The 25,007-nt window shown below is 46.2% G+C and overlaps 1 protein-coding gene across 1 annotated transcript in view; it reads left to right on the top strand.

Annotated features, from left to right (window-relative positions):
- The window catches only part of Cdhr3 (cadherin related family member 3), a 56,467-nt gene that overhangs the window by 10,652 nt on the left and 20,808 nt on the right, over positions 1 to 25,007 (top strand). Inside the window, 6 exon segments of the mRNA XM_048337408.1 lie at positions 5,940 to 6,034; positions 7,250 to 7,354; positions 13,089 to 13,237; positions 16,313 to 16,502; positions 23,218 to 23,389; positions 24,806 to 24,908. Of these exon segments, the coding sequence (XP_048193365.1) occupies positions 5,940 to 6,034; positions 7,250 to 7,354; positions 13,089 to 13,237; positions 16,313 to 16,502; positions 23,218 to 23,389; positions 24,806 to 24,908 (814 nt within the window).

Here is a 25,007-nt window from a genome sequence, read left to right as displayed (position 1 = left end):
TCCTGATGGCCCTGTGACTGGAGCAGAGCCTCCGTGGAGACCAGACATTAATAGGTTTCTCAGCTGGAGGCAAAGTGATCTAGTGTAGCCATCCCTCCATTAAGGAGCTTTCTCTGGCCCTTCTATTAAGGAAGGGCTTTGCATAAAATGAGGTGTGCTTTGTCTTCACCAGGGCAGATAAAGGATTAAATTAAAAGAGTAATAATCTAGCTAGTAGCAAGGCTAGTGGGAGGGCAATGCAGAAGGCATGCTCAGACCATCTTCTTTGTGGCTCCAAGAACTGTCAGCCAGTCTAGCCTTTTGATCTTCCTGGGAGTAAATTGATATTATAGGCTGAACCTGGGCCTAGCAAAGTCCTGGCTGGATAGGACATTGATGGTCCATAGTTGAGAGGGGAACTGAGGGTTTTTAACCTGGGCCAGGTATCTTCAGTGAGAACCAAAATCTCCTAGCTATCTCCTGCTCTTCTCTTTCTTCCTTGTTCTGGAAATTCTGCTATTGACCACCTTTTCCTTCATGAGTGACAGCACCCACACAGCACACATCCCTGTATCCCACTTTTTTAGCATTCTTGGTGTCTGCCTATTAACTCCAGAGTTACAACTGAAAGTCTTCACTAAAGGCATTCACCTCCGGGTTCTTGTTAACATGCTCAGAAAAGGGAAAGGCAGGGATAGGACGATCTCCATGCCAGTTTTGTGGCTGCCTCTGCCTGGAATATTTTAGGAGAGAGACAGATGAGGGTCATTGTCCTGAAGAGTAGCAAAGCCTGAGTCCTACACCATACCACCCAGGCTGTCTATGGTAAAGAATGCAAAGTCATCACATCTGCAGGGTTATATATTAATACAAGGATTCCTGTCAGGCACTTGTGGGTGGCTCATAGCTGTAATACTAGCTACTCAGAAGGCTGAGAGCTGAGGATCCTAGTGCAAAGCCAGCCAGGGCAAGGCTCTTATCTCCATTTAACCACCAGAAAACCAGAAATGAAGCTGTGGCTCAAGTGGTAAAGCACCAATCTTGAGCAGAAAAGCTTGAGGGACAGACAGCACCCAGGCCCTGAGTTCAAGCCTCAGTACTGGCACACATGTCAACATGTTTCTTTAAAACAGTTAAGCACTTGCCTATAACCCACTTATCTCACCTTCATAGCCATACAGCTTAGGAAGGAGCTGGGTCAGGACTAGCTGTTGGCAGTGGATTTTTCTTCCTCCATCGCTTCCTTCTCTCTCCTCCCCCCACCTGCCAGTGGGGGAGACTTGCATCAGGACAGTGGTATTATATGGTATGGACCTTTTCATCCCAGCCTAAAGAGCCAGCTATGTGCTGTGGGCCTCTGGGGAGGGGAGTGTCTGGGTTCTGATGCACATAAGCTTAGACAGTCGCTGGGGCACTCTGGACTTAGGCAGAAGAAGGGTTCTCTTGCCCTTGGGTAACTTGCTCTAGTGTGTCCTCAGAGTTGACTGCTCCATTTGCTAGGAGCTGGGAGGCTGAATCATTGGTGGGTGATTGCAGTAGGGGGCCACCCAAATGTGTCATGTCTCCCATGTTCCCCCTCCCCACCTCCTAACAGACACTTCTAGAACCTGGGCCAGCTTCCTCTCACCTTCCCCTCTTCCCTACACCAAAAGCACATAGATAGTGAATGAGGCTTGAAGTGGGGGACTCCTTAACTTCCTAAAGAAGCCTTTGTGTCCAAGAGCTGCAAAGGGGCTAGGTATGAGGAGGCTGGGAGGTGGGGACGCACTGGGCCGTGGTGGGGTACAGAGAGCTTGTCTGACAAGCATCTGGGAACTGAATTGATCTGATGACTCAGGACTTTCCTCAGCCAGGACTGGGGCAGAGAGGGGGCTGCGGGTGCTTTTCATTCTATTTAATTTCTGTTTTCCAAGAATGAATATCAAGGGAGCAGATTTGATTAAACAAGCCTGTAGAAAGGGGGAGAGAATGCCAGGTTTTACAGAAAGCCTTACTGAGTCCCTGGCAAATGGCCCACATGACACAATATTTTTAGTCTATGGATATTAGCTCTTTTCTAAGTACGTAACTGCCATTTCTATGAACAAAGCATGGAGGTTCAGGGCAAAAGAAGAAATGAGCCTAGTGCTAATTAAAAAAAAACACTTTTAAGATTTCAGGAAATCAGCCTCTTTGTAGAAATTGAGGAAAATGCCAGTGACCCTAGTTCTGTGGTTCTTTGTACCATTTCTATCTATTGCTGTCTCCCCTTCCCTCCTGTCTCCTTGTCTTCCCTTCCCCACCTTTTCTCCTCCTCGCCCTTTCTCTTCTCTCCCCATCTCTGTTCCACAGAAGTTGTTGAGACTATAGACCAAACTGGAGGCTTCCAAGCCAAATCAAGCATTACAGAGTTTTATAGAAGGTTTAGCATGATGTCTTTTGTTGGTTTGTTTTAAGATTCTTCTAAGGTGGAATGTCAGTCTTTCATGGATGGGAAAAGAACAAAAAGGAAACCTTAAATATTTGTGAGGTTTTACAACAAATATTTATTGAGAATTTAGTATGTTATCCCCCCGCCCAGCCCCCCATTGTGCACTGAGGAGAATGTGGCAGTGAAAATGAAGACTGTTCCCTTAGAATCTTACTTTTCTTTTTCAGACTATGTAGCTCAGGCTGGTCTTGAACTCACAGTCCTCCTATCTCTGCTTCCCAAATGTTGAGATTATAGGCATGTACCAACGTACTTACCTCCCTCCCTCCCTCTCTCTTTCCCTCCCTCCCTTCCTTCCTTGAGTTTTGAGGATCAAATCTAAGGCCTTGCACATACTAGACAAATGTTCTACCACCGAGCTACCCTCTCAGCCCAGGATTCTACATTTGAACTGCACAGTAGGTAACGTTTGTTGTGGGCTCACAGGAGGCCATGCTTCATGGGGGCACTTTACACAGGTTAGGTTCTGTTACTCTTTGCACATCTACACGGAGCTGGAAAGTGATTCGAATCCAGAAAGTCTGGGTCCAGATTCACCAAATTTAATTTCTACCCCAATTTGTGACTCATAGTTCCAGATAGGTCTTGAGCCTTCCTTCTCTTTTCCCATTACATCCCATCTTTCTCCCTCTGGAGCCCATCTTCCCTGTCATCTTTGTCTGTTCTTTTGGCTGACCATAGCCTTTAGGAAGCAGAGTCTGATATCTGTGTCCCAAGACTTTGTGCTGCTTGGGACCAACCAGAGTGAATAACAGGAGACCCAGCTCCTAGAGCTTTTCAAAACACATGTGGAAACATAACCTGATTCAGGTGCATAGAATAAATGTCCCATAGAGATCTTTCAAACCTTCCTTCCAACACATTCGGCTTGGGCATCTGATTCATAGATGTGTGAGGACTTCCTGCAGGGAAGGCTCAGCTCAAAGATATAAGATTGCTCTGTGTGTGGGCAACTGCAGGCCCAGGCAAATTGCTCCCCGGGCTGGAAACCCAAGAGTTACTGGGGAACTTGGAATGTAAACACTATGTGTTGGAATGCTGCCAAGGTGCTTATACAATTTGAGGGGACTGGGAGAAAGATGCTTCTTGGCACTGCCAAAATTTTTCTTTTTCAAAAGGAGCAGGAAACATCTAAATGACCCAACCAGAATGATTTAGCAAAATAAACTTATAGAATAAAATGTTGTGCCATTTAACGACCTAGGGCTGTAAAATACGATTTAAGACTATGGGTAAATGCTCAAGACACAAATGAAAGGAAAGAGATTTTATTGTTTTGATTAGCACATCATCTTAAGAATTTGGAAGATATTTCTTTTCTTTTCCCAGGAAAGAAAGATGGCTGTTCTCTAGAATGATGAGACAGAACAAGTGGCATATACTTTCCTGTCTTTCTCAATTTTGCATAAAAACTATAATCATGACAACCAGAAAGAGATTATTAAATAACAAGCAAAAAGTCAACAATTTTTAAAAAGGTTTAAGGTCTTCATATTGGACCCCAAAAAGATCCTTTATCTATTTTCCGTGTCTTCTCTTCTGGTACTAAAGACTCCACAGCAATCACACAGTAAATAGGTGGGTTGGAACCTTGTCCCGTATCTCTTTGATTCCAGACTTCAGGGGCTGTGGCTCTGCTTTCAAAATCTTCACTGATTATCTGATTCAGAGATCTAAGTCTTTGAGGATAAATCATCCCTCATCCTACTAGAAAATAATGAAATCTTCCAACCTTAAAGCTGTCTGAAAGAAATGGATGGAAACATCCAAGTCTCAAATGTTTCAGTAGCCTTTCATATTTTACAGTGAGCATTTTCATTTAATTCCCTGACAAAACCAAAGAAAATTGGGGGGATTGTCCCTGAGGAATACGCAAGGAAGTGAATTGTCCTATATTATGGGAAAAACTAGTTATTTAAGCCAGGACCCATCTCTTCTCACTCCCCCCTCCATTTTCTTGACCCTGTTTGAAGGAAGGAAGCAAGCAATCTTTTTCTTTTTCTTTTTGCTACTGGTCTTGAACTCAGGTCCTGGGCACTGTTTCTGAGACTTGCACTTTACTACTTGAGCCACAGCTCTACTTCTGGCTTTTTGGTGGTTAATTGGAGATAAGAGTCTCATGAACTTTCTCACCCAGACTGCTTTCAAGCCATAATCCTCAGATCTCAGCTTCCTCAGATCCTCAGCAAGGATCACAGGCATGCACCTCTGGTACCTGGTTGAAGGAAGCAATCTTGCTGACCACCCATGGGTAGCACAGCCATGGTCCTCCCATGAGCTGGCTCCTTGTGGGCTATACACAGGAGCCTGTATTTCTGCCATACCAAGGGGGTTCTGGCAAGGAATTGTTGAGAGAGCTGGACTGGGCATTGGAGGCCAAGAATAACAAGATTCCTCCCTACTCAAGGATGTGGGAAGGACTTGCTTGGTGGCCACATAAAGTAGTACTGGTATTTGTGGGCACATAGTCCTATAGACAGCTGTTGAGGTAAGACTATGGGTGCCCCGAATGCATGGAGTTCAGTGCTGCAGATGCTTGATCCATTTTTCCCATGAGCCCACCCAACTTCTGCTAAAGACATGTTCCCTTTCAACAAGTCTGAAATCTTCACTTTATCGTTTAAATGAGACACATTAAGTTTACCTTGCTTTTGGGTCACCGCTTGCTTTGGAGGAGGTGTATTTTCACATAATTAAGGGCAGGAAAATACTCAGTGGATGACACCATGATGTAAACATGTGGCCCAAGCACAGGACTGACCCAGAACTCCTCTGCATCAACTGAGCTATGTAATACACTCCGTCACATTTGCATAGTCCTCCTACCTTACCCAATGTGTGGTAGTATGGTCTAACCAAAATCTGTTCAAAACAAAACAAAACGAAGACACAGAGTCAAAGCTGGAAGTTGTCTGGGAGCAGACATGAAGGATTAGAGGTAAGGAGACTGGTCTCAGAGGCAGAGCCTGCCAGGGGCAGGGGCAGTAACTGAAGCAGAAGCCAAAGACTGCTTAGAACCTGAGCTGGAAGCTTTTTGATTTAGTAGTCATAAATTCTGAAAATTGTCCATTTGTGCTTCGTCCAAAATGATCCGTGCGCCAGGCACCGTGGCTCATGCCTGTAATCCTAGACACTCAAGAGACTGAGATCTGAGGATTGTGATTCAAAGCCAGCCTGGCCTGGAAAGTCTATGAGACTCTTATCTCCAATTAAGCACCAAAAAGCTGGAAGTGGAGCTGTGGCTCAAGTAGTAGAGCACTAGGTTTGAGCAACAAAGCTCAGGGCCAGTGCCCAGGCCCTGAGGTCAGGTCCAGAACTGACACTCACACACCAACACCGCCTCCCTCCCACCAAAAAAACCCAACAACAAAACCATGTTCCATAGACCAAGAATAAAAGATGGGATCCAAACAAACACTTCTGGGAGAAGGTGAGCAGGTGCACTGACAATTTTGTTCTTCTTCTCCTTCTCCCCCAATTTTTTTTAAAGTACTTCCTGATCTCGCCCTCAACAAACTTTGAAATGTCTGCTAATGGCACCCTCTTCTCCACAACAGAACTGGATTTCGAAGCAGGACACAAGAGGTAGCCTTTCCTGGTGTATGGTTTAGGGAAGGGACCAGGAGGTGTGAGAGAGTGGCCTCCTGGGGCCGGAGGGCAGCTGGAGTCCTAGGAGGCCTGCTGTCATGCTGAGCTCAGTGACCAGTGAATCCAGGCAGAATGGGGTAATATCAGCTATCTGGACAGTGTCTTCCTGCCCTAAACCATTCTGTCCAGTCAGCAAGAAAGTGTGGACAAGGCCTCATATCAGGAGGAGTGCTGAAGCCCTGTGTCGTTCAGGGGAGGCAAAGCCTGAGAGGAGACAGGGAGTATGAGGAAGAGAGTGGGACCAGCAGGCCTCTGATAACAGGCCAGACAGAGCCATAGATAGGCCTAGAGTGAGTCAGTACTAGTACACAACTAGGGGAGTTAGAGGATTGGGATGCAGCTCAGTGGTAGAACACTTGCCTACTATACCTGAGGCCCTGGGTTCTGTCCATAGATAGATAGATAGATAGATAGATAGATAGATAGATAGATAGATAGATAGATATAAACATGCATTGGTATCTCACATATGTAACCAGGGGAGTTAGAGGATCGGGATGTAGCTCAGTGGTAGAACACTTGCCTACCATACCTGAGGCCCTGGGTTCTGTCCCTAGATAGATAGCTACCTAGCTAGCTAGATAGATAGAGATAGTCATGCACTGGTATCTCATTTTTGTAATCCTAGCTACTCAGAAGGCTGAGATCTAAGGATCACAGTTTGAAGCCAACACAGAGAGGAAAGTCCATGAGACTCATCACCAATTAACTAACAAAAAGCCAGAAGTAGAAGTGTAACTCAAACAGTAGAGCACCAGCCTTGAGTGAAAAAGCCAAATGAAAGGTGAGGCCTTGAGTTCAAGTCCCAGAACTCATGCGTGCACATGGACATGTGTGCGCATACACACACACACACACACACACACACACACACACACACACGAAGGTGCTTCCTTTTGAATAGGTGGGACTGGTATTTTCAGGACTTTGTGAGGTGCCAGGTGGCAGAAAGTGTGACTTGGCACTAGTGGCTGTGAGAACAACTTCTGGCTGAGAAATGAGGGAGTGGGTAGGGAGGGAAAATGGGCACAGCAGGTCTATGGGGGGCCTAAGTAGGGATGAACTAAAGGGGGATTTGCCTCATCCCTCCCATCCCATTTGTGGCAGTCTCAGCAAAGCCTGATTCTCTCCTTGGAATTTTCCCCCCAAAAGTTTCCACCTGATGGCGGAAGTGAGGGACAGCGGAGGCCTCAAAGCCTCCACGGTGCTGCAGGTGACCATCGTGAACATGAATGACGAGATCCCCCGCTTTACCAGGTAGGCCGAAGGATGCCCTTCGCTCCTGCCTGAAGGAGACATGGAGGCATGTGATTTTCCATGCTTTTCTCTTGGACCTCTGGAATTCCACGTTTCACCTTTGCTCCCCTGGTTACTGCACCCCACCTTCACACACACGGTGGGATTGTAGATGTGGCGAAAGAGGGGTGTGGGTTGGACAACATGCTCCTGGTGTGTGGCTTGCCACGGTATCTGTGTGAATACAGAGCAGGTAGTTGCATAATGAAGTGATCCATGCTAATAATAGCAGAATTCTCAAGTGTACCCCTTCAGTCAAGACTCCACAAAAGCCACTCTTAGCCGTCAGTCATCTTCACATTGAACAGAGGTCTGTCTGAATGGAGCCTAAGGCTCCCGCACGCAGCAGGGTGCACCCGAGCTCCTTCCTGCCTTGTGGATGGAGAAGGACACCTGGGAGGGGGCAGAAGGAGGCATGAGCTGCACGGGCAGCAGGGGTGAGAAAGGTGAGTGCAGGCTGTGGGCACGCGCTGGCACCGTCCCAGGTCCAGAGGGAGGGGCCCTTCTGCTGCAGATGGGATTCTGCACTAGCAAGGGACCCCTCCCTTTCCTCCCTCCTTGCTTTCTCACGACTGCTGTCCCACTCCCCCAGACAGAGAGAGGCAGGAGCCAGCCACAAGTAAAACGACACAATTGCTTTTGTGGGGTTGACACATTAATGGCTTTGAATAAATTCCACATGGGATACTCAACTAGCAAAAATCCTTTTGGATGCAATTATTCATTGTCAATTTGAAAAGCAAAAAAAAAAAAAATTTAAAGCTATTAGCAGGTATGGTGGCACATGCCTATAATTCCAGCACTAGGGAAACTGAGGTAGGAGGATCACAAGTTCCAGGCCAGCCTGAGCTACATAGAACTCCAACTCAAAAACAAACAAACAAACAAACAAAAACCTCTAAAACCATCACAAGAAAAGAGCTATATGCCTGAAAGGAGGTAGAACCTTTGCTAAATGTTCTGAGGTTGGGAAATTCTAAGGCTATCTCACTCCCAGGATGACCTAGTGTCACTTTGCAAACACAACAGGACTGAGAAGCTCTTGGATGTTGACACAGTCTACTGCTCATTCCTGGGTGTCTGTGGGGAGGCAACGATGCAGATTAACTCTCATGTAGCACTTCTCTTCTGCCACTGCAGGCTGAGGCTCAGGAGAGCTCCCTGGGCTTCTACTGCCATGTTGTTCTGGAAAGCACAGACCAGGCAGTGTATAGGAAGTTGTGCATCCCAGCCCAGACTGGCCCATGGGGCTCTGTGGATTCATCGGTAACACTGCTTCCTTCTCTACTACCACTCCCCCCACAATGTAGATGCCGGCCATGGGGCTAGAGCCCCAGATTCTTTGCCACCCAATCTGCCAAGTGGAGACGCAGAAACATCGGGTTTTAAAGGGGAAAATAATATCCCTCTCTAGGCAGAGGCAGGACTTGGAGATCATCCGGCTTCAGCTGTCTTTCTTTTTTTTCCAGTCCTGGGCCTTGAACTCAGGGCCTGAGCACTGTCCCTGGCTTCCTTTTGCTCAAGGCTAGCACTCTGCCACTTGAGCCATAGCACCACTTCAGGCCATTTTCTATACATGTGGTGCTGGGGAATTGAACCCAGGGCTTCATGTATACAAGGCAAGCTCTCTTGCCACTAGGCCATATTCCCAGCCCTTCAGCTGTCTTTTAAAGTACAGTGAATCGACCTTGGCAGAGAGAAAATGAGACCTTGGCTGGTTTGGGCATCACTCAGAAGTCAGCCTAGAAATCCTGGGGTTTCACACTGGGTTTGCAACTGGAATCTGTTAGGAGCTGTCACCATACTGAGTCCTGGCCTGTGACTGTCTGTGTTCATATCTGTCTGTGTGTCATGTCTGACTTAAAAAAAAATAATTTGACTCTATTTTAATGTTCCACAGTTCCACAGGTAGCCAGGGTATATCTGTAGGAGTCTTCACTCTGGAAAGGGGATATGGGGCAGCATACTCCATGACTTAGTCCAGGTTGCTCAGTTTTAGGCAGTCTTCTTCCTCAGCCATCCTGTTTTCCACCATTGTCAGACTAGGTGTTGCATTACCAGAATGCATAATTCCCTTGGAGTTCTCATCTTCCTCTCCACCTCCCTGCACCCCACTCCCAGACCAGTGCTAGCACCAACCAGAAATTATTTAATTCAGGATCAGAAAATTACATTTTTGAACTGACTCCAGCTGACTGGTTGTGACAGCAAAAGAAGATGCAGAAACTGCCATTCTCTCTTTTCTACTGCTTAAGCCCCTGGCGTCCACACACACACAGCCAGGACAATTTCGGTGGTTGAAACATCTCATTCTTTCATCCCTGGGTGATGACAGATGTCTGAGTGCTTTGTGGACTCTTGTCGATTACACTGGGACTCTGTCATTATTGTGGTGAGTGCTTTATGATAAACAGTACCTGATGTGTTTACCCTTTGTGTGAGATACTGCTTGCTATTTTCTCAGAGCCCTTTACTTTAGGTGTTAGCATCTAGGAATTTCTAATTTCCTTTGCATTTGCTCAGAGCCTCCTTTCCCCTGGTTCCTGGCAGTACTGGCACATATCAGGCCCTTCCTGAATACTCACTCATAAGGATGCAGCAATTTTAGTCACCCAGCTTAACTTGGTCAGACCTTTATGTCTGAATATATATATATATATATATAAAATATCTATTTCTATACACACATACATATAGTATATATATATGCACACACATATCACATATAGTATATACTATATACACACATATATATGTGTGTATCAGTACTGGGCCTTGAACTCTGGCTCTTTGCTTCTTAACTCAAGGCTGGATCTCTACCACTTGAGTCATAGCTCGATTTCCAGCATTTTGGTGGTTAGTTGGAGATAGATGTCTTTCCTGCTTGGCTGCCTTGGGACCTCAATCCTTAGACCTCTGCCTCCCGAATAGCTAGGATTATAGGTATGACCCACGGGCTCCCAGCTACTGAAGGCTATTTTATCCAGTCCTGGCTCTTGGATCTCAAATCAAATCAAATAGACCAAAGATTTTCTCTTTTGCCAGACGTGTTATCAGGGCAGCCAAAGGGAGCTTGGTTTTGCTGAGGAACTGTACTATCACTGGTAGCCTGAATAGTTCCCTTCCAGGACACCTGGCCTCCTAGAGCACTCCATACAGACAGCAGGAGCCTTCAGAGCAGAACTAAACAGAACTTCACTGACATTTTGAGTCAGATTGCTTTGTGGTAGGCGGTCCTGTGCATTGTAGACGTTTAGCAGCACTATTGGTATCGTCTGTGTCCCAAGAGCATGATCTCCCCAAGTTGTAACAACCAAAAATGTGCCCAGATATCAACCCTGCATGCGTGCGCGCGTGCACACGCGCACACACACACACACACACACACACACACTGGGAAGTACTTCCTAGAAGGAGTGGAAGGAAAGGATTTGCTCCCTAGGTGTCCTCTGTCTGTGCTAGGGAGGCGGAAGTCTGTAGTGATCACCTATGGCACTGTCTTATAAGGCTGTGTAAGTCCCTGGACATCTTGTGAACACACAGCTCTTCTTCTACAGTGCGAGGTGAGTGGATGGGCCTGGGGACTGCATTTTAGGGGGCTTCCTGGTAACACTGGTTCTTGTTGGACTAGCAGTAACCAGGAGAGCCAGGGCAAGGCCGTGTGGGTAACAAGGCACCTTTATGATTCCTTTGTTGTAGGTTAACAGACCATTCTCAGGGACAAAAGCAAAAGCATCCCACATTAGAAATGGGCTCTCACTGAATAGATAAAGGCCTTGGCTGGCCCTACGAGGCGATAACAGACAGGGCTGCCTGCCTCTTTCCTCTGGCTCTGGTTAGGATCTCTGCTGCCCCTGCCTCTTATATTCCATCTGTGCATACTTCTGACCCATCAGTGGTCAGCATCACAGTCCCACTGAGGAGGGGTATAGTGGGAAAGTGAAAAGACAAAAGGGCCTGGTCAGTGGGAGAGCAACAAGGCCCAGAACACTGGAATGACCCTTTGCATAGTAAGATTGCTTCTCTCAGGAGGCTGAGATCTGAGGATTATCATTCAGAGCCATCCTGGGCAAGGAAGTCTGTGAGGCTCTTATCTCCTATTAACCACCAAAAAGCTGGAAGTAGAGCTGTGGCTCAAGTGGTAGGGTGCCAGCTTTGAGTGAAAAGTCTAAAGGACAGCAAGCACCCAGGTCCTAATTCCAAGCCCCATTATCAGCACCAAGATAGGCAGGTAGATAGATAGATAGATAGATAGATAGATAGATAGACAGACAGACCAACAGGTGATAGATAGATAGGTAGGCAGACAGACAGACAGACAGCTTCCCAGTGATGGTTTACACCCAACAGGTGCCTCCAGGATCCAGGGAGCAGCGTTCTGGCATGGAACAGAGTGGGCTTTTTTTTTTTTGTCAGTTGTAGGGCTTGAACTCAGGGCCTAGGCATTGTCCCTGAGACTCTTTGTGCTCAAGGCTGGATAGAGCTCTACCAATTGAGGCACAGCTCCAATTCTGTTTTTTTTTTTTTGTTTTTGAGTGGTTAGCTGGAGATAAAAGTCTCATGGGGACTTTTCTGCCTGGGTTGGCTTCGAACCGTGATCCTCAGATTTCAGCCCCCTAAGTAGTTAGGATTACCAACACTGGGCTTGGCACTGGACAGAGTGAGAGTCCAGATGTAGCCTTCCTCTGCATGTTCCTGACTCTAGCTAGAGGCTCTCTAGCCACTGGCTAGGAATAATGAGACAGAGCTACAGGAGCAATCCAAGCCCCAACATGAATGCAGCCATTTGGCGCCCTTAAAGAAACACTCAGGTGGGAAGCTTCGGCTACTGGGAAGTGAGAGGTAACTATTTGCCCTCACAGAAAAAGTTTTGCTCAGCAAAGGGACAAAACAAAATTTTAGAAACAAGTCCCTCTTGCTACCTTCACACTTACTCGGTTCTTCACAGGTGTGGACGCACACCTTCCAGACTATCTTCACGGTCTTCTCTCTAGGCACAGGAGGCCCGAGGAAGGTGGGTCTGTGGGTGATGGGGGTGATCTGCTTCACACTGATCCTTGGAGGACAGAGCTCTCACCTTGTTGGTCCTAGGGGGATGGACTGCTCAGTTCAGAGCCTGATCTCTCTGGTAATGCAAATGGGAAAGGTGCCTCATCCTCTATCCTCAGGCAAAATAAATAAAAGACAAGGAAAAAAAGGAAAAGCAAGCAAAACTGCTAGAATAGAGAACTTTCCTGGCTTCTGCCTCAAGTGTGGGGTGGGGGCCAGACACAAGGGGGGGAAGCCGGCAGCCCTGGACCTTAAATCCAGGTGGATTTCTACAAAAAGAATCCAGGCAACTTTTTGTACCAAAATTGGGAGAAGGTGACAATATAGCTGGACATGCCAACTGTCTTATTTTGAGATATGTGATTGCCAAGGCCCATCTGAAATGGCATGAGGCAGGCATGCCTAGAGGGAGAGACTGGCACCCTGCAATAATTGCCTGGCACTTTCTTTGAATCCACAAGGAGGTGATCTTTGCAAACACAAAAGCCAATCATCCCTCCTCTCAGTGGCTCTGCGCTCCTCCAGGAATGTGGATGCAACTTCCACAGCTCAGTGCTATATTTAACACTCACCAAAATACCCACCGCCCAGATTGCACACTCCCCTGCCCCTGAAATTAGCTGTGTCTGCTGTGTTTGTGTTCCAGCACACGGAGAGTTTACTCCATTCCGGAGGAGCTGAGCCCAGGAACCATCGTGGCCAATATCACAGCGGAGGATCCCGACGATGCGGGCTTTCCCAGCTGCCTCCTCTACAGCATCACCACTGCGTGCAACTACTTAGTGATAAACCAGTGTGAGTCACACAGACATCCTTAAGCACACCCTCCAATTCACCCAATTGGATTGTTTTTATCTGTCTCTCTGTCTAGGCTCTTCCTTGGTTACTAGGAAAATACATGTAGGAAGGCAGCTAATAAGGGGTTGTAGAGGCTGAACGGGAGCCATGACAAATGACTGGGTTATCCTTCACCTTTGTAGAGATGAAGACGTTTCTGTTCCCATTCACCATTAGGATCATGGTCAAGACCTTGTAATCTATCACTACCTATAAAAGGTAGATTAAGCCAGGTGCAGTGGCTGATGCCTATAATCCTAGCTACATAGATGCAGAGAACAAGAGGACAGTGGTTCAAGGGCCACCTTGGGTAGGAAGTGTACAGAACCTCACCTGAATCAATAAAAGCCAGGCATGGTGGTTCATGTCTGTCATCTCAACGTATGTAAGAAATATAAATAGGAAGATCATGGTCCAGGCTAGCCCTGAGCAAAAACTTGAGACTTCATAAAAATAATAACACAAAAAGGACAGGGGGTATAGCTGAATTAGTAGAGCACCTGCCTAGCAAGTGCAAGGCTGTGAGTTTAAACTCTAGTACCACCCAAAACAAAACAAAAATAGGTGAACAAAAAACATACAAATTTATGAGTTTTATGTGACATAGAGCCTTCAGAAATGAAGATCCAAGATATAATGAAGGTTGAGTATGGTGATTCACACCTATAATCCCAGCTACACAGATGGCAGAGGTAGTAAGATTGTGGTCCTAGGCTGTACCAGGGCAAAAGTGGTACTAAAGCAAAAAGAGCTAGAAGAGTATTCAATAAGTAAAGCACTTACTAACAACCCTGAGTTCAAAACCCACCACAGGAGAGAGTGAGAAAGAGAGCGAGATAGATAGATAGATAGATAGATAGGGAGAGGGAGAGAGAGAGAGAGAGAGAGAGAGCGAGAGAGAGAGAGAGAGAGGCCTATTTTATGCTATGTGTTGGGCTCTGGCTATATCTTTAAGGGGCAGTCCCGAGAGGCCTGCCTCTTCTCCCGCCCTGGGGCTGCGTGGCTGGTAGCCACTCCTACCCCCTTCCGGGTCCAGAACCAGAAGAGGTAGCAAACCAGCCCCACCTTCCACCTCGGCCATGTGTGTGTCAAAATGGCACCAGGCCAGGCCCAAGGGGCTGTCCTATGGGATGTGATGACCGCCCATAGAGGAAGTTCTGTGACATCACTGTGATGGGCAACTTATCAGCCTATCGCTAGTATGCAGTTAGTCCCGCCCCTTCCTGCCGTGATTACTGTTATATAAACCCCTCCCTTGAGTAAAACCAGTGGAAGTTCCAGAAGCTTACCCCCAAACACCCACATGTCTCCCAAGTCGTTCCTTAAGTGTGCGAGGGGAGGAGGGGCGTCTCGTGTCTACACACCGCCAAGGTTTGCACATTGGGCTGCACTCCAGCTTTCCGCCTGGTGGGATGGGGCGGGACACGCACGAGGGTGAAAGGGGTCCCGAAACTATATTTGTTGAAGAAACGAATAGAGAATTATGGAACACAAAAGTGTCATCTTGTTGTATTCAGGATGAGGATGTGGCTTTCCTCTGGGCATAGGTAGGGTGTTTCTCCTTTAAATCACCCCTAAGAGGGGTGATTGGAAGAGAGGGTCTGTAGCATTGCTGAAACTGAGTGAAGCTAAATATGTAATGGCAAAATTTCTAGTGGTCACATTTCAAAAAGAAAGTAGTGAAATTACAATTATGACACAAAACATGATCATTTTAACATATAATCTGTCTTTAAAAGATACTGCGATGGCTCACATTATTTTCTTTGGTACCAAGTCTTGGTAGTTTCTTGTGTGTTTCATGCTTAAAGCACATCCCTATTCAGACCAGCCCCTATTTCAAGTGTTAAACAGTGGTGTATGGGGCTTTCTATCCCTGGAACTGTGCCAAGTGATCCACAAGCATCTCAAGTACTCAACACAGCTCAACAGAAGTGGAAACAGAGGCTTGGGGAGAATCACAAATGGGCTAAGTGACTTGTTCAAGGTCATCGGTTGGGAAGCACAGAATCCACACTATAAGGCTGCTGACTTCTGAGCCCCTGCTCTTAGCTTTGGCTACACTGGGCCACCTCCGTCCATGGATACCACCTCTTTGTGAAGGGCTTTGCTTTACATGAGTCTCTGCAGGATAGCCCTGAACAATCCCAGAGAAACAATATGGGGCCCCATAGGCTTTAGGGCAAAGTATACGAAATGGGGAGAGACCAGGGCTCAGCCTCTGAAAACTTCCCAGCTCTTTGACTTTGAAGGCATGGCTCAGCAAATAGTAGGGATGGATGATTGTTGGCTGAGAATTTGTTCACTTGAATATTGTAAAGTTAACTTCCAGTGAGTGCATTTGGGACTTTTTTTTTCTTTAGCGTTTTAGTTGTTTAGCTTATTTCTGGCTCTAAGCAACAGAATAAGGGCAAATCAAACATACAAACAAAAGAAGTCAGTAGATCAGGGCATAGTAACAGCAATAAAGACAAAGTAAACTAAAAAAAGAAAAAGTCATACCAGGCACAGGTGACTCATGCCTGTAATCTTAGCTACCCAGGAGGCTGAGGGTTGTGAGGACTGAGGATCTGCGGATTGGGGTTCAAAGACAATCAGGGCAAAGAAAGCCCCATGACCAACATAAAAAGAAAGAGAGTTGGCTAGACAGGAAGGGTGTGAGCCTTGCACCTGCAATTCTGCTCTTAACTTGCCTGATTCTCCATGCATGCTTCTCAGTTACAAATTCTCCAATTGGAGAACCATGCATCAAGCTGAAGTCAGCTATCAACTGTGGGCAAGGGTGGGCCAGTGGCCCAACCCTGAACATTAAGGTGAAAAAAATTATAGAAGGATCATACCAAATACTCCAATAAATGTCAACTATAGGAGGAACTCAATATGAATTTTTAAAAGGATCCATTTTCATAGAGACTACCCTCTGCACACACCAGTCTAGTATTAGGATGGTCTTCTCCATTTTCACCAAGTTTCTTTACATCTTTGACTCTTCCTTTGTTTTCAAAAGATGACGTTCTCACCTTTGCCCTTTAGTGACTGGTTCAATCCAAGTGGCACAGCGGATAGACAGAGATGCAGGTGAATTAAGACAGCATCCCACCATTTATCTGGAGGTTCTGGTAAGAGACAGACCTTCCGGGGGCCAGGAGAACCGTATCCAGATAACTTTCGCTGTGGAAGACATCAACGACAACCCTGCTACGTGCACCAAGTTCACCTTCAGGTAATCACCTTGTGACGTTGATGCTGGATCCCACACTTCTTGGTTCTTTGGCTTGTGTGGTGCAGGCTCAGGAAGAACTGAAGAAATATGGGAATTGACAAAATGGCCTCACTGAGCTCAGGAGATGGGCACTGTCCAATTTTCATCATAGATTTTCTTTGGATCATTTTTTCCTCCCTGATCCATGTCCTCTTTCTTTTCTGTTCTCTTTGTTCTTTTCCTTCTTTACTTTCTCACTCTGTTAAGAGTTCTTCTTTATTTTGGTAGGTTGGTGAAAAGTACCCAGAGACTTGTTAGGCCCTCTCTGGACTGTGCAATTTATTTATTGCCACCAGCTCCTAGCTGGTGCTGTTTGTTAGCAGTCCTAATAGATGCTTGAGACTTAGGATCAGTAACTGAATACTCTCAAAGAAATGCATCACTAGTAATAGGAATAAACCACACAAAGCTCTTACTATAAAACAGAAGAAATTATCTAATTCACTGTGTACAACTAACTTAATTGCATCTAAACAAAAGTGGAAATGTAGATACAGGTGATAGATAGTCAAGACCTTTTGTATATTGTGACTTGTTCTTTGCTTCATAGTCTATTCACGGTTATTTTAAAATAGAAGCCTTTGCAATTCTGGGTTAATATGGCTTTTTAACAACAATATTGTCTTTCTACTAGCTATTTTGTTAAAAAAAATGGCATGGGGTTAGTAATTCCCTGGTTTCCAAACCAGCCAGGCACTCATTTCCTGGAGGTTTAAGGCAATTCTTCTGTGGTAGTGGGGTGGGCTGGGAGAGTGGGTGCCTAAGTAGTGACCTTTGCAAAGAGATTCCCCTGATATGAAGATCAGATATGGTCTCCACTGGGAGAGTCTTCTGAGTTTATTCTTGACTGTTTAGTCAGTTTCCTCCTGGTGACTCAATACATAGTATGGCCACACAAAAGACAAAGGCCTTGCTGGCCACCAGTGACTCCTAGGACCACTACTGGAAAAACAAAAAACAAAAAACGATAAAGGCCTCTAGGCAAAGGTTGTCTGGGTAAACAATGACAAAATAAATTTTTATTGTGTTTATTTTCCCCATGGACATGTCCATCATGGAGGAGAGAATAAGTGCAGCCTTGAGCCTGACATCACCACACTTGTTGCTTTTGAACACAATCCAGATCTCCCTTTCGAAATCCGTTCTCTGCTCTGTCCTGGGCCTAGGAGGCTGACAGGTCCCAAGTGGCTCCCTTGCCCTCCAGTGCTTGTTGGCCAGTGGGAGCCAAGTAAATGGGAGAAAGTGAGGTCTGGGCATTGATCCCCTGCCTCCCTGTGCATCAGCTGGATGCACACCTCCACCTGTTGAACGGCTCAGTTCTTACAAAGCAGCTGTCTGCATGCAGCACTCTGTTACTGGCTGCCATTATCAGCCACTGCTTACCCCATTGGCCCCTTTGGGTCTAGAGGTAGCAAGGATGCTCCAGTCTCAGCCCTGCGCTATTGTACCATCCCTTTATATTTCCATATCCCCCGTGTACACCTTTGTAATAACTCCTTTGCTAAGCATCCTAGAATTAACCTAATTTGCCACCTGCTCCGGCCAAGACCCTGATAAGCTCAGTCACATGGGATAGGTGCTGATCCCAGCCTAGGCATTCCTGCACCTCAGCGTCTCTTAGATGAGTAGGGACGGTTGCCACGGGTAGCTAGGACTCTGATTTCCACACTATTGCTTGCATAAATCGAGCCTGCCTTCTGTAAAGAGAAATCTGGGCCCTAGGGGTGATATACAGAGTCACACTTACACTTTCCTTGAAAAAAAAAAAAAACTACATTCCTGCCAGCACTCTTGGGTGGTCCCAGTGCACTCAGGGGAATTCCTCTTGTTGTTCAACCTTTCTGAGCCTTCCTGCCCTTCCTTGTTGCCCTGTCCTGAGAGGCAGAGGTCAGGAGTGAGAAGTAAGAGTCTTGGTTATCAGTTCCTGGAGAGGACTGTGCTGTGTCTCTCCCTTTGGTGTATCTTTGTTCATGACATGTTCCTGCTTCCTGTGGTGTAGAACCCCTAAGGTGCTGTGAGGACAGTTTTCAGACTTGTGTTCTCTATTAGCTGGTGAAATCACATTTTCGAATGGCCTAGAGTATCCCGGCAAGCCCATACCAAACCTGCTCTTGATCTCTCCAAATTAGCCCTAAAGGCCAATATTAAGTAGGTAACTGAACTAAATTGTATTTATTACTGAAGCTAATTCTAAACAATGCTCAAGTCTCTCCTTTGGGCTTTTCCAGTAAGGGCAACTTGTAGCCAGCCATGCTGTGAACGCCAAGGTGCAGGGCAAGGCAGGCCCAGGAGCCAAAGTCCCTGCCGGAGCTCAGCCCGTGCTCTAGGCCCACACCGGACTGGCGGGGCTGAGCAGCTCTGGGCCTTGCACCATTGTCTTTAGTCCCTTCTCCCGTTCAAAAATGCAGAGCCAAACAGCCAGATCCAGAAATGGCGCCACCACCGTCTGCCACACTTGTCCCTCAATACTGATTTCTGAAGTTTCTGAAGTGTGCGCCGGCAAGAAACATGGGTGGGCCGGGCGCGGGCACCGAGCGACCGCAGCTGGGGTGGAGGCCTTGCGTGGCTGCGGCGCGGAGGGGCACGGGGGCGGCCCGGAGGAGGCGGGCGCCCCCTGCTGTCCACCCAGAGCTCCTGCAAAGTTCCACCCCTTAGCCACGGAGGTTCTGCCGCGTTCCCAGGTTGGTGATGAATGAGCCCAGCGCCCCAGTGCAGGCAGCAGAGGCGCCCAGACAGCCCCGGCTCAGGTTGTAAATTGTCCGGCGCTTGTCTGAAAGCGCTTCGCGAGCTCTTTGTGAGCGAGGGGCGGAGAAGGCTGGTGATTGAGAATGCAGCTGGGCACAGTCACCTCTGCCTAGGGAGGAGCCCGTGGTCAGATGGATGGGGGCCAGGGCAGCTCGCCTTTGAGTCAGGGATTGATGGATGAAGGGGGAGTGGCTTTCCAAGTAGCACGGTTAGAGGAAAAAATAGCAAGTGTCAGGGAAGAATGATAGAACGCGCCCCAGCTGGGGTGATGTAGCTCAGACCACATGTCTACATGTAGGAAAGCCCTGGATTAGATTCCCAACACACACACACACACACACACACACACACACACACACACACACACACACACACACAGCAGAGGACCCGAGTGTGCAGAGTTGTTTTCAAGATCAAAATCCCCAAATATCCTTGGCATGGATATTCGCTATGGAATTTAAAGCTCACAGTGAACCTGACAGACAATTAGAGATTCGTATCTGGAGGGAGTAACTTTTTTAGACAGGCCTTGAAAGCACTGGAACTATTCTTCCCCAGTAAATGAGAAAAAGACTGCATCCATTTTGGAGAGGAAAGGATTAGAGAGTGTTTTTCAAGTGCTTGGTATGATCTGCATGCAGCTGGTGTTTAATAGTGTTATCTATTCTAAGTACTTACTACATGTGGGATCAAAGCAGGAAGGAGAACGCTCAGGCACCAGGCCTGCGGAAATACAGATGTTCTCTTTGCTAGTGCTAGGAGGCAAGGTAGCAATTCTGGTACCACTGCTTTCTCCTTAGCTAACAGACCCAGCTCTCCTCAGCTTCAAGATGGTTCTTGCTTCTAGACCTTGCTCTAGAGTTGCTGTGCCCGAACCTATTTCTTCAGGAGAGGTCATGGAAGGTAGATAGGGCACCATTTTGTTGCAGGGAGAAGCATATAGGCTTAAGGAACTTCACACAGACTCTTTTAATATGAGTGTGCTGAAAACCAGATGCCAGGGTAAGATTAAATGTGTAAGGCTTTTTATTTGAGGAAAATACCTGTGGTAGCAAACAGGAAAGGGCTGGATGAGGCTGAGAGCTTGCTGGGGTTTGTGATCAGACTAGGGTGAAAATCTGGCCTGAGGGAAGAAAGGAGAGAAATGTTCTAAATGGCCACGAAGCCTAAAATCCATTCACCCGGAGGAGGGGGGGGCATGGCTCAAGTGTTAAGAGTACTTGCATAGCAAGTGCAAGTCCCTGAGTTCAAACACTAGTACCACTAAAAACAAAACAAAACAAAAAAACCACCACCAACAAAACCCACCAAAAGAGCCCTTGAATCAAAGTGAGAGGTCATAGGACAGAATGAGCCTGTCTCCCTGTAACTCCGCCATACCCAGGCATCGGTGCACAGCTTTGCTTCAAACCTGCTGACGGACTTCAGAGCACAACAGCCACAGCGTGTTTTCAGCAACATTCCTCAGTTGAAAGTCTTCAACATTCTCATGCCAGGGACAATATATATTTTGTAAGCAATTCTGCTAAGGCAAAATATGACTGAAGTAGAGAACAAAAACTAGCTACAAATTCCTCCAAAGGTGTACTATTCCCCTGTGATATGACTTTGCGAGTCCTCAATCAAGAGATGAGTCTCTACTTGAACTGGGGCTTGACTGTGTGAATGCTTTGGCTACTGGCACATTCACAGGTCAATTGCGGATTGCAAGTGGCGTGTGTATTGAGACTTGATTTCTCTTGCTTCCCCCACTCCCCCCAGCAACCATGTGAGCCACCCTAGTTCTCTGGCCCCAGCCAGGCTGCCAGTGATCATGGAGCCCAGCCAAGTCCAACAAGAATCAAAAGGACTCCAGACAGCCATAAGATGCGATATAAGAAGTGCTTGTTCTTTAGAATGCTTGGTGATGCTTGGCAAAAGCTCATCTATGCCCATTTTATAGATGGAGAAACTGAAACCTAGAGGCATGATTAAGGACCTTGATGAGTTGAAGCCTACAGGTGTCAGTCCCCCATACCGAGCTGGACTTGACCAGAGGCTCTTGAGTTCAGGGGTAGCTTTATTCATTTCTATTATTTGCTAGACCTTAGGTCAATTTTAGGAACCTAAAATTCAACCAGTAATAAGAGGTAATAAACCTCTTTTGAATGAATGATAGTAAATTATTGTTAGGCCCTTCCATAAATTGAAGCCACTAGGACTCAAGTCAAGGTGCTCTCCTTCAAAGCTTAGGAGATGCAGAATACATCTCTCAATGCAAGCAAAGGGATTTTTCTCTAAGCAGACTGTCATCTCCTGCAGGCATAAAGTGAACTGATATTTCTCTTATATTCCTTCATTGAACAAATATTTATTGAGTGTTTAAAGGACAAAGTAAAGATCTCTGCCCTCATGGAGTTTATATTCTAGGGGACGCGTAGACAATAAACAGGTATAAGGAGGTATAAGTAAAATATATAGCATGTTGGATAATGACAAATGCTAAAGAATTCCAAATAAAGGGAAGAATGGGAGAGGAACTGGATGGACTGGAGTCACTGATGTTTTAGGTAGGGTAGCCTCACAGAGAAGGTAGGATTGGGTTCAAAGCTAAAGAAAGTGAAATAAAGTAGCGTGTTAATCAAATTCCCAACACTACAACAAATACCTGAGGCCATCAACTGGTAAGGAGAGAATGTTTTAACAGTTTCAGTCCATGCTTGGTTGGCCTTGTCGTTTGGGCCTGTGGTGAGGCAGTGTGTCATGATAGGAACATGTGGTACAGCAAAACCATTCCCCTCACAGCCAGGAAGCAAGACAGAGCAAGAAAAAGGTAGAGTTCCCACAGTTCCCTAGGAGGCATATATTCAAGGACCTGACTTTCTCCCATTAGGCCACACCTCTTAAAAATTCCACCACTTCCCCAAAGCACCACTGTGTAGAAAGCAAGCCTTCTGGGGACTAAACTATAGCAGGAAAACTTTATGGATATTTCTGAGGGAATCATTCCACAGAACAGGTAATAACATAGGGCTGCTAGCATGTGAAAGAGGCACCAGGAGGCTCTGGTAGCAGGGAGAGTGTGAACAGGAAGAAACAGATAGGAGATGAGATCAGAGAGATAATAGACAGCACATCCGGAGGGGCCTGGAGGTCAGATAGGACTTGGAGTAAAATCAGGAGCCATTGAGACTTTGGAGCAAAGACACGGTCTGATAATGTTTTATCAAGATAATGTTTGATAATATTTTATCAAGATCCCTGGGTTAAAAAAAATGTCTGAAAGAAGGTAAGAACAGAATCAGGGAGAACAGTAGGAAGGCTCCTAGAGCTTGCTTTGAATTGAAAATGAAGTAGATCACAAGAGCCTAATAGCTATGCCCCTATGAATGCATAACATAATGCAAAGTGAAATGAACTCCATGTTATGGAAATGAGTGATATATCACTGTTGTAGTTACTTTCAACATGCCATGTGAAACCGTAGCTTCTATTGTTGATGATCCTCTTGTATCCCCTTCCTGTGGTTGTACCTGCACTATCTCTGTATCTTATCTGAGTACATTGGAAACTGTATATACTGGTATTAGAACTAGGAAAGTGAAAGGGAATACCAAAATCGAGAGACACTGGGTAAAAAGACAAATGACTACAAAAGCAATACTTGAAAAACTGTTTGGTGTAAACCAACTGAACAACTCATGGGGGGAGAGGGAAAGGGGGAGGGGGAGGGGGAGGGGGAGGGGGAATGAGGGAGGAGGTAACAAACAGTACAAGAAATGTATCCAATGCTTAATGTATGAAACTGTAACCTCTGTGTACATCACTTTGACAATAAATAAGAAAAAAGAAAGAAAATGAAGTAGAAGTGTCTAGTCTAAGGCTTAGGTTAGAAGGAATGCTCTGTCACCACTTGTTGGGGGAAAATACCGAGCTGTATTTTTTTCCCCAGCATTATGGTGATGGAAAGAGCAGCCAACGGGACGTTGCTTCTGGACCTGAACAAGTTCTGCTTTGATGATGACAGCGAAGCACCAAACAACAAATTCAACTTCACCACGCCATCTGGCATGGGGAGCAGCCACAGATTTTTACAGGATCCAGCTGGCTCTGGGAAAATTGTGGTCAGTTTATGGTCATTACCTCATTAAAGGGCACTGGGGGAGCTGGTCCAGCATGCACAGTGTTTTTGCCGCCCCACAGAGAGACATTTCCAAGGTAGCCCCCTCTCAGAGCCACTGTAACTGACAAGCTTAATAGTGGATCTGTGTCCCTGCCTGCTCTTTATTTCACCCATGTCCCAGAATCACTCATTACACATCGCTGTGCTGGGGGCACTAAGGACTGGCTTCTTCCCTGTGTAGCTCGCAGTGGCATGCCTGCTTAGTGGGCCTTTATAGATGCATTAGTGCCCTCAGAGCGCGGGCTCTTTTGTTTATTTCAGTGCTCATTCCTCAAACGAGGTGTGAGGGAGAAAAAGCAGGGCCTGGGCCATGAATGCATCCCAATAGATTCTGCATCCTATAACCAACCAGAGACTCAAAGGGGAATGAGACAGTAGCTATAAAACTATACCCAGAGGCAATGCAAAGTTGGATGAATGGGCATGGAACGTGGAGTTTGGCAAACTGTGAGAGACCTTTACAGGAAAGGAAAGGCAGGAGAGGGTCTTGAGGGTATTTGCAGCAGAAATGAGGCCTCATAGAGGAGGGAGGGTAAGCAGCTCACCATCTTCTTCCCACTCTACCCTTCTTGTCCACCTTCTATACTAATCCCTCCTTCAGTCCCCAAGAGAATCTTACCAACATTATCTATAGCGGCTTATAAAAATCCACTTCTAGTTGGTGCTGGTGTCTCAGACCTATACTCCTAGCTACTCAGGAAGCTGAGATCTGAGGATCAAGGTTCAAAGCCATCCCAGGCAAACAAATCTGAGAGACTCTTAGTTCCAATTAACCAGCAAAACACTGGAAGTAGAGATGTGCCTCAAGTGGTAGAGTACCAGCCTAAGCTAAGCATGAACACAAGGCCTTTAGTTCAAACTCCACTACTGGCACAAAATAATAAGAATAAGAATAAGAATAGATTTCTATGTTTCTCTGATTAGGAAATTAATCTGTGTTCACTGCAGAAAATAATAGAAAACAGAAGCATATCATCATGCAGAGATAAATATGGTCAATATTTAGTATGTTTCCTTCCTGACTTTCGGTACATGTATTTTGTGTAGGTATACATGTATGCATGAGTGGACTAAGTAATAGAAAATATCCCTAAGCAAAAGGTCCAATATTGTGTTTTACTTCAATACATCTGAAATGGTGGGCCTTTGCTTATTGGGTAATAGTGCTGGATGAGCATCTTTGTGCAAAGAGCCTCTCTTCTGGTAAGTTCTGCTGAGTAAGGTAGTGCAGAGCCCCTCCAATGCGGAGACAAGTGCTTTCCAAGAGGATCATGGCCGTCTGCATATCCACTCAGGGTGTATGGAAATGTCTTTGTCAGTTTGGCTCATGTAATTTAGTATCTCTATCTTAACCTAGTTGATTGGTGATCTAGATTATGAAAACCCAAGTAACCTAGCAGTGGGCAATAAGTTTGCTGTGAGGATCCAGGTGCAGGATACGGCCCCTCCTTACTACAAAGGCAAGTATCATTTTGACTTATTTCATGTGCATCTCCTGAGCATCAAGGATTAAATTGTATGTGTAGTTGATGGTATTGTGCTTGATCTCCATCCCACTA

The sequence above is a fragment of the Perognathus longimembris genome, chromosome 2, assembly GCF_023159225.1.
Source record: "Perognathus longimembris pacificus isolate PPM17 chromosome 2, ASM2315922v1, whole genome shotgun sequence".
Lineage (NCBI taxonomy): Eukaryota > Metazoa > Chordata > Mammalia > Rodentia > Heteromyidae > Perognathus > Perognathus longimembris.
This window is presented reverse-complemented; position numbering and strand designations above follow the sequence as displayed.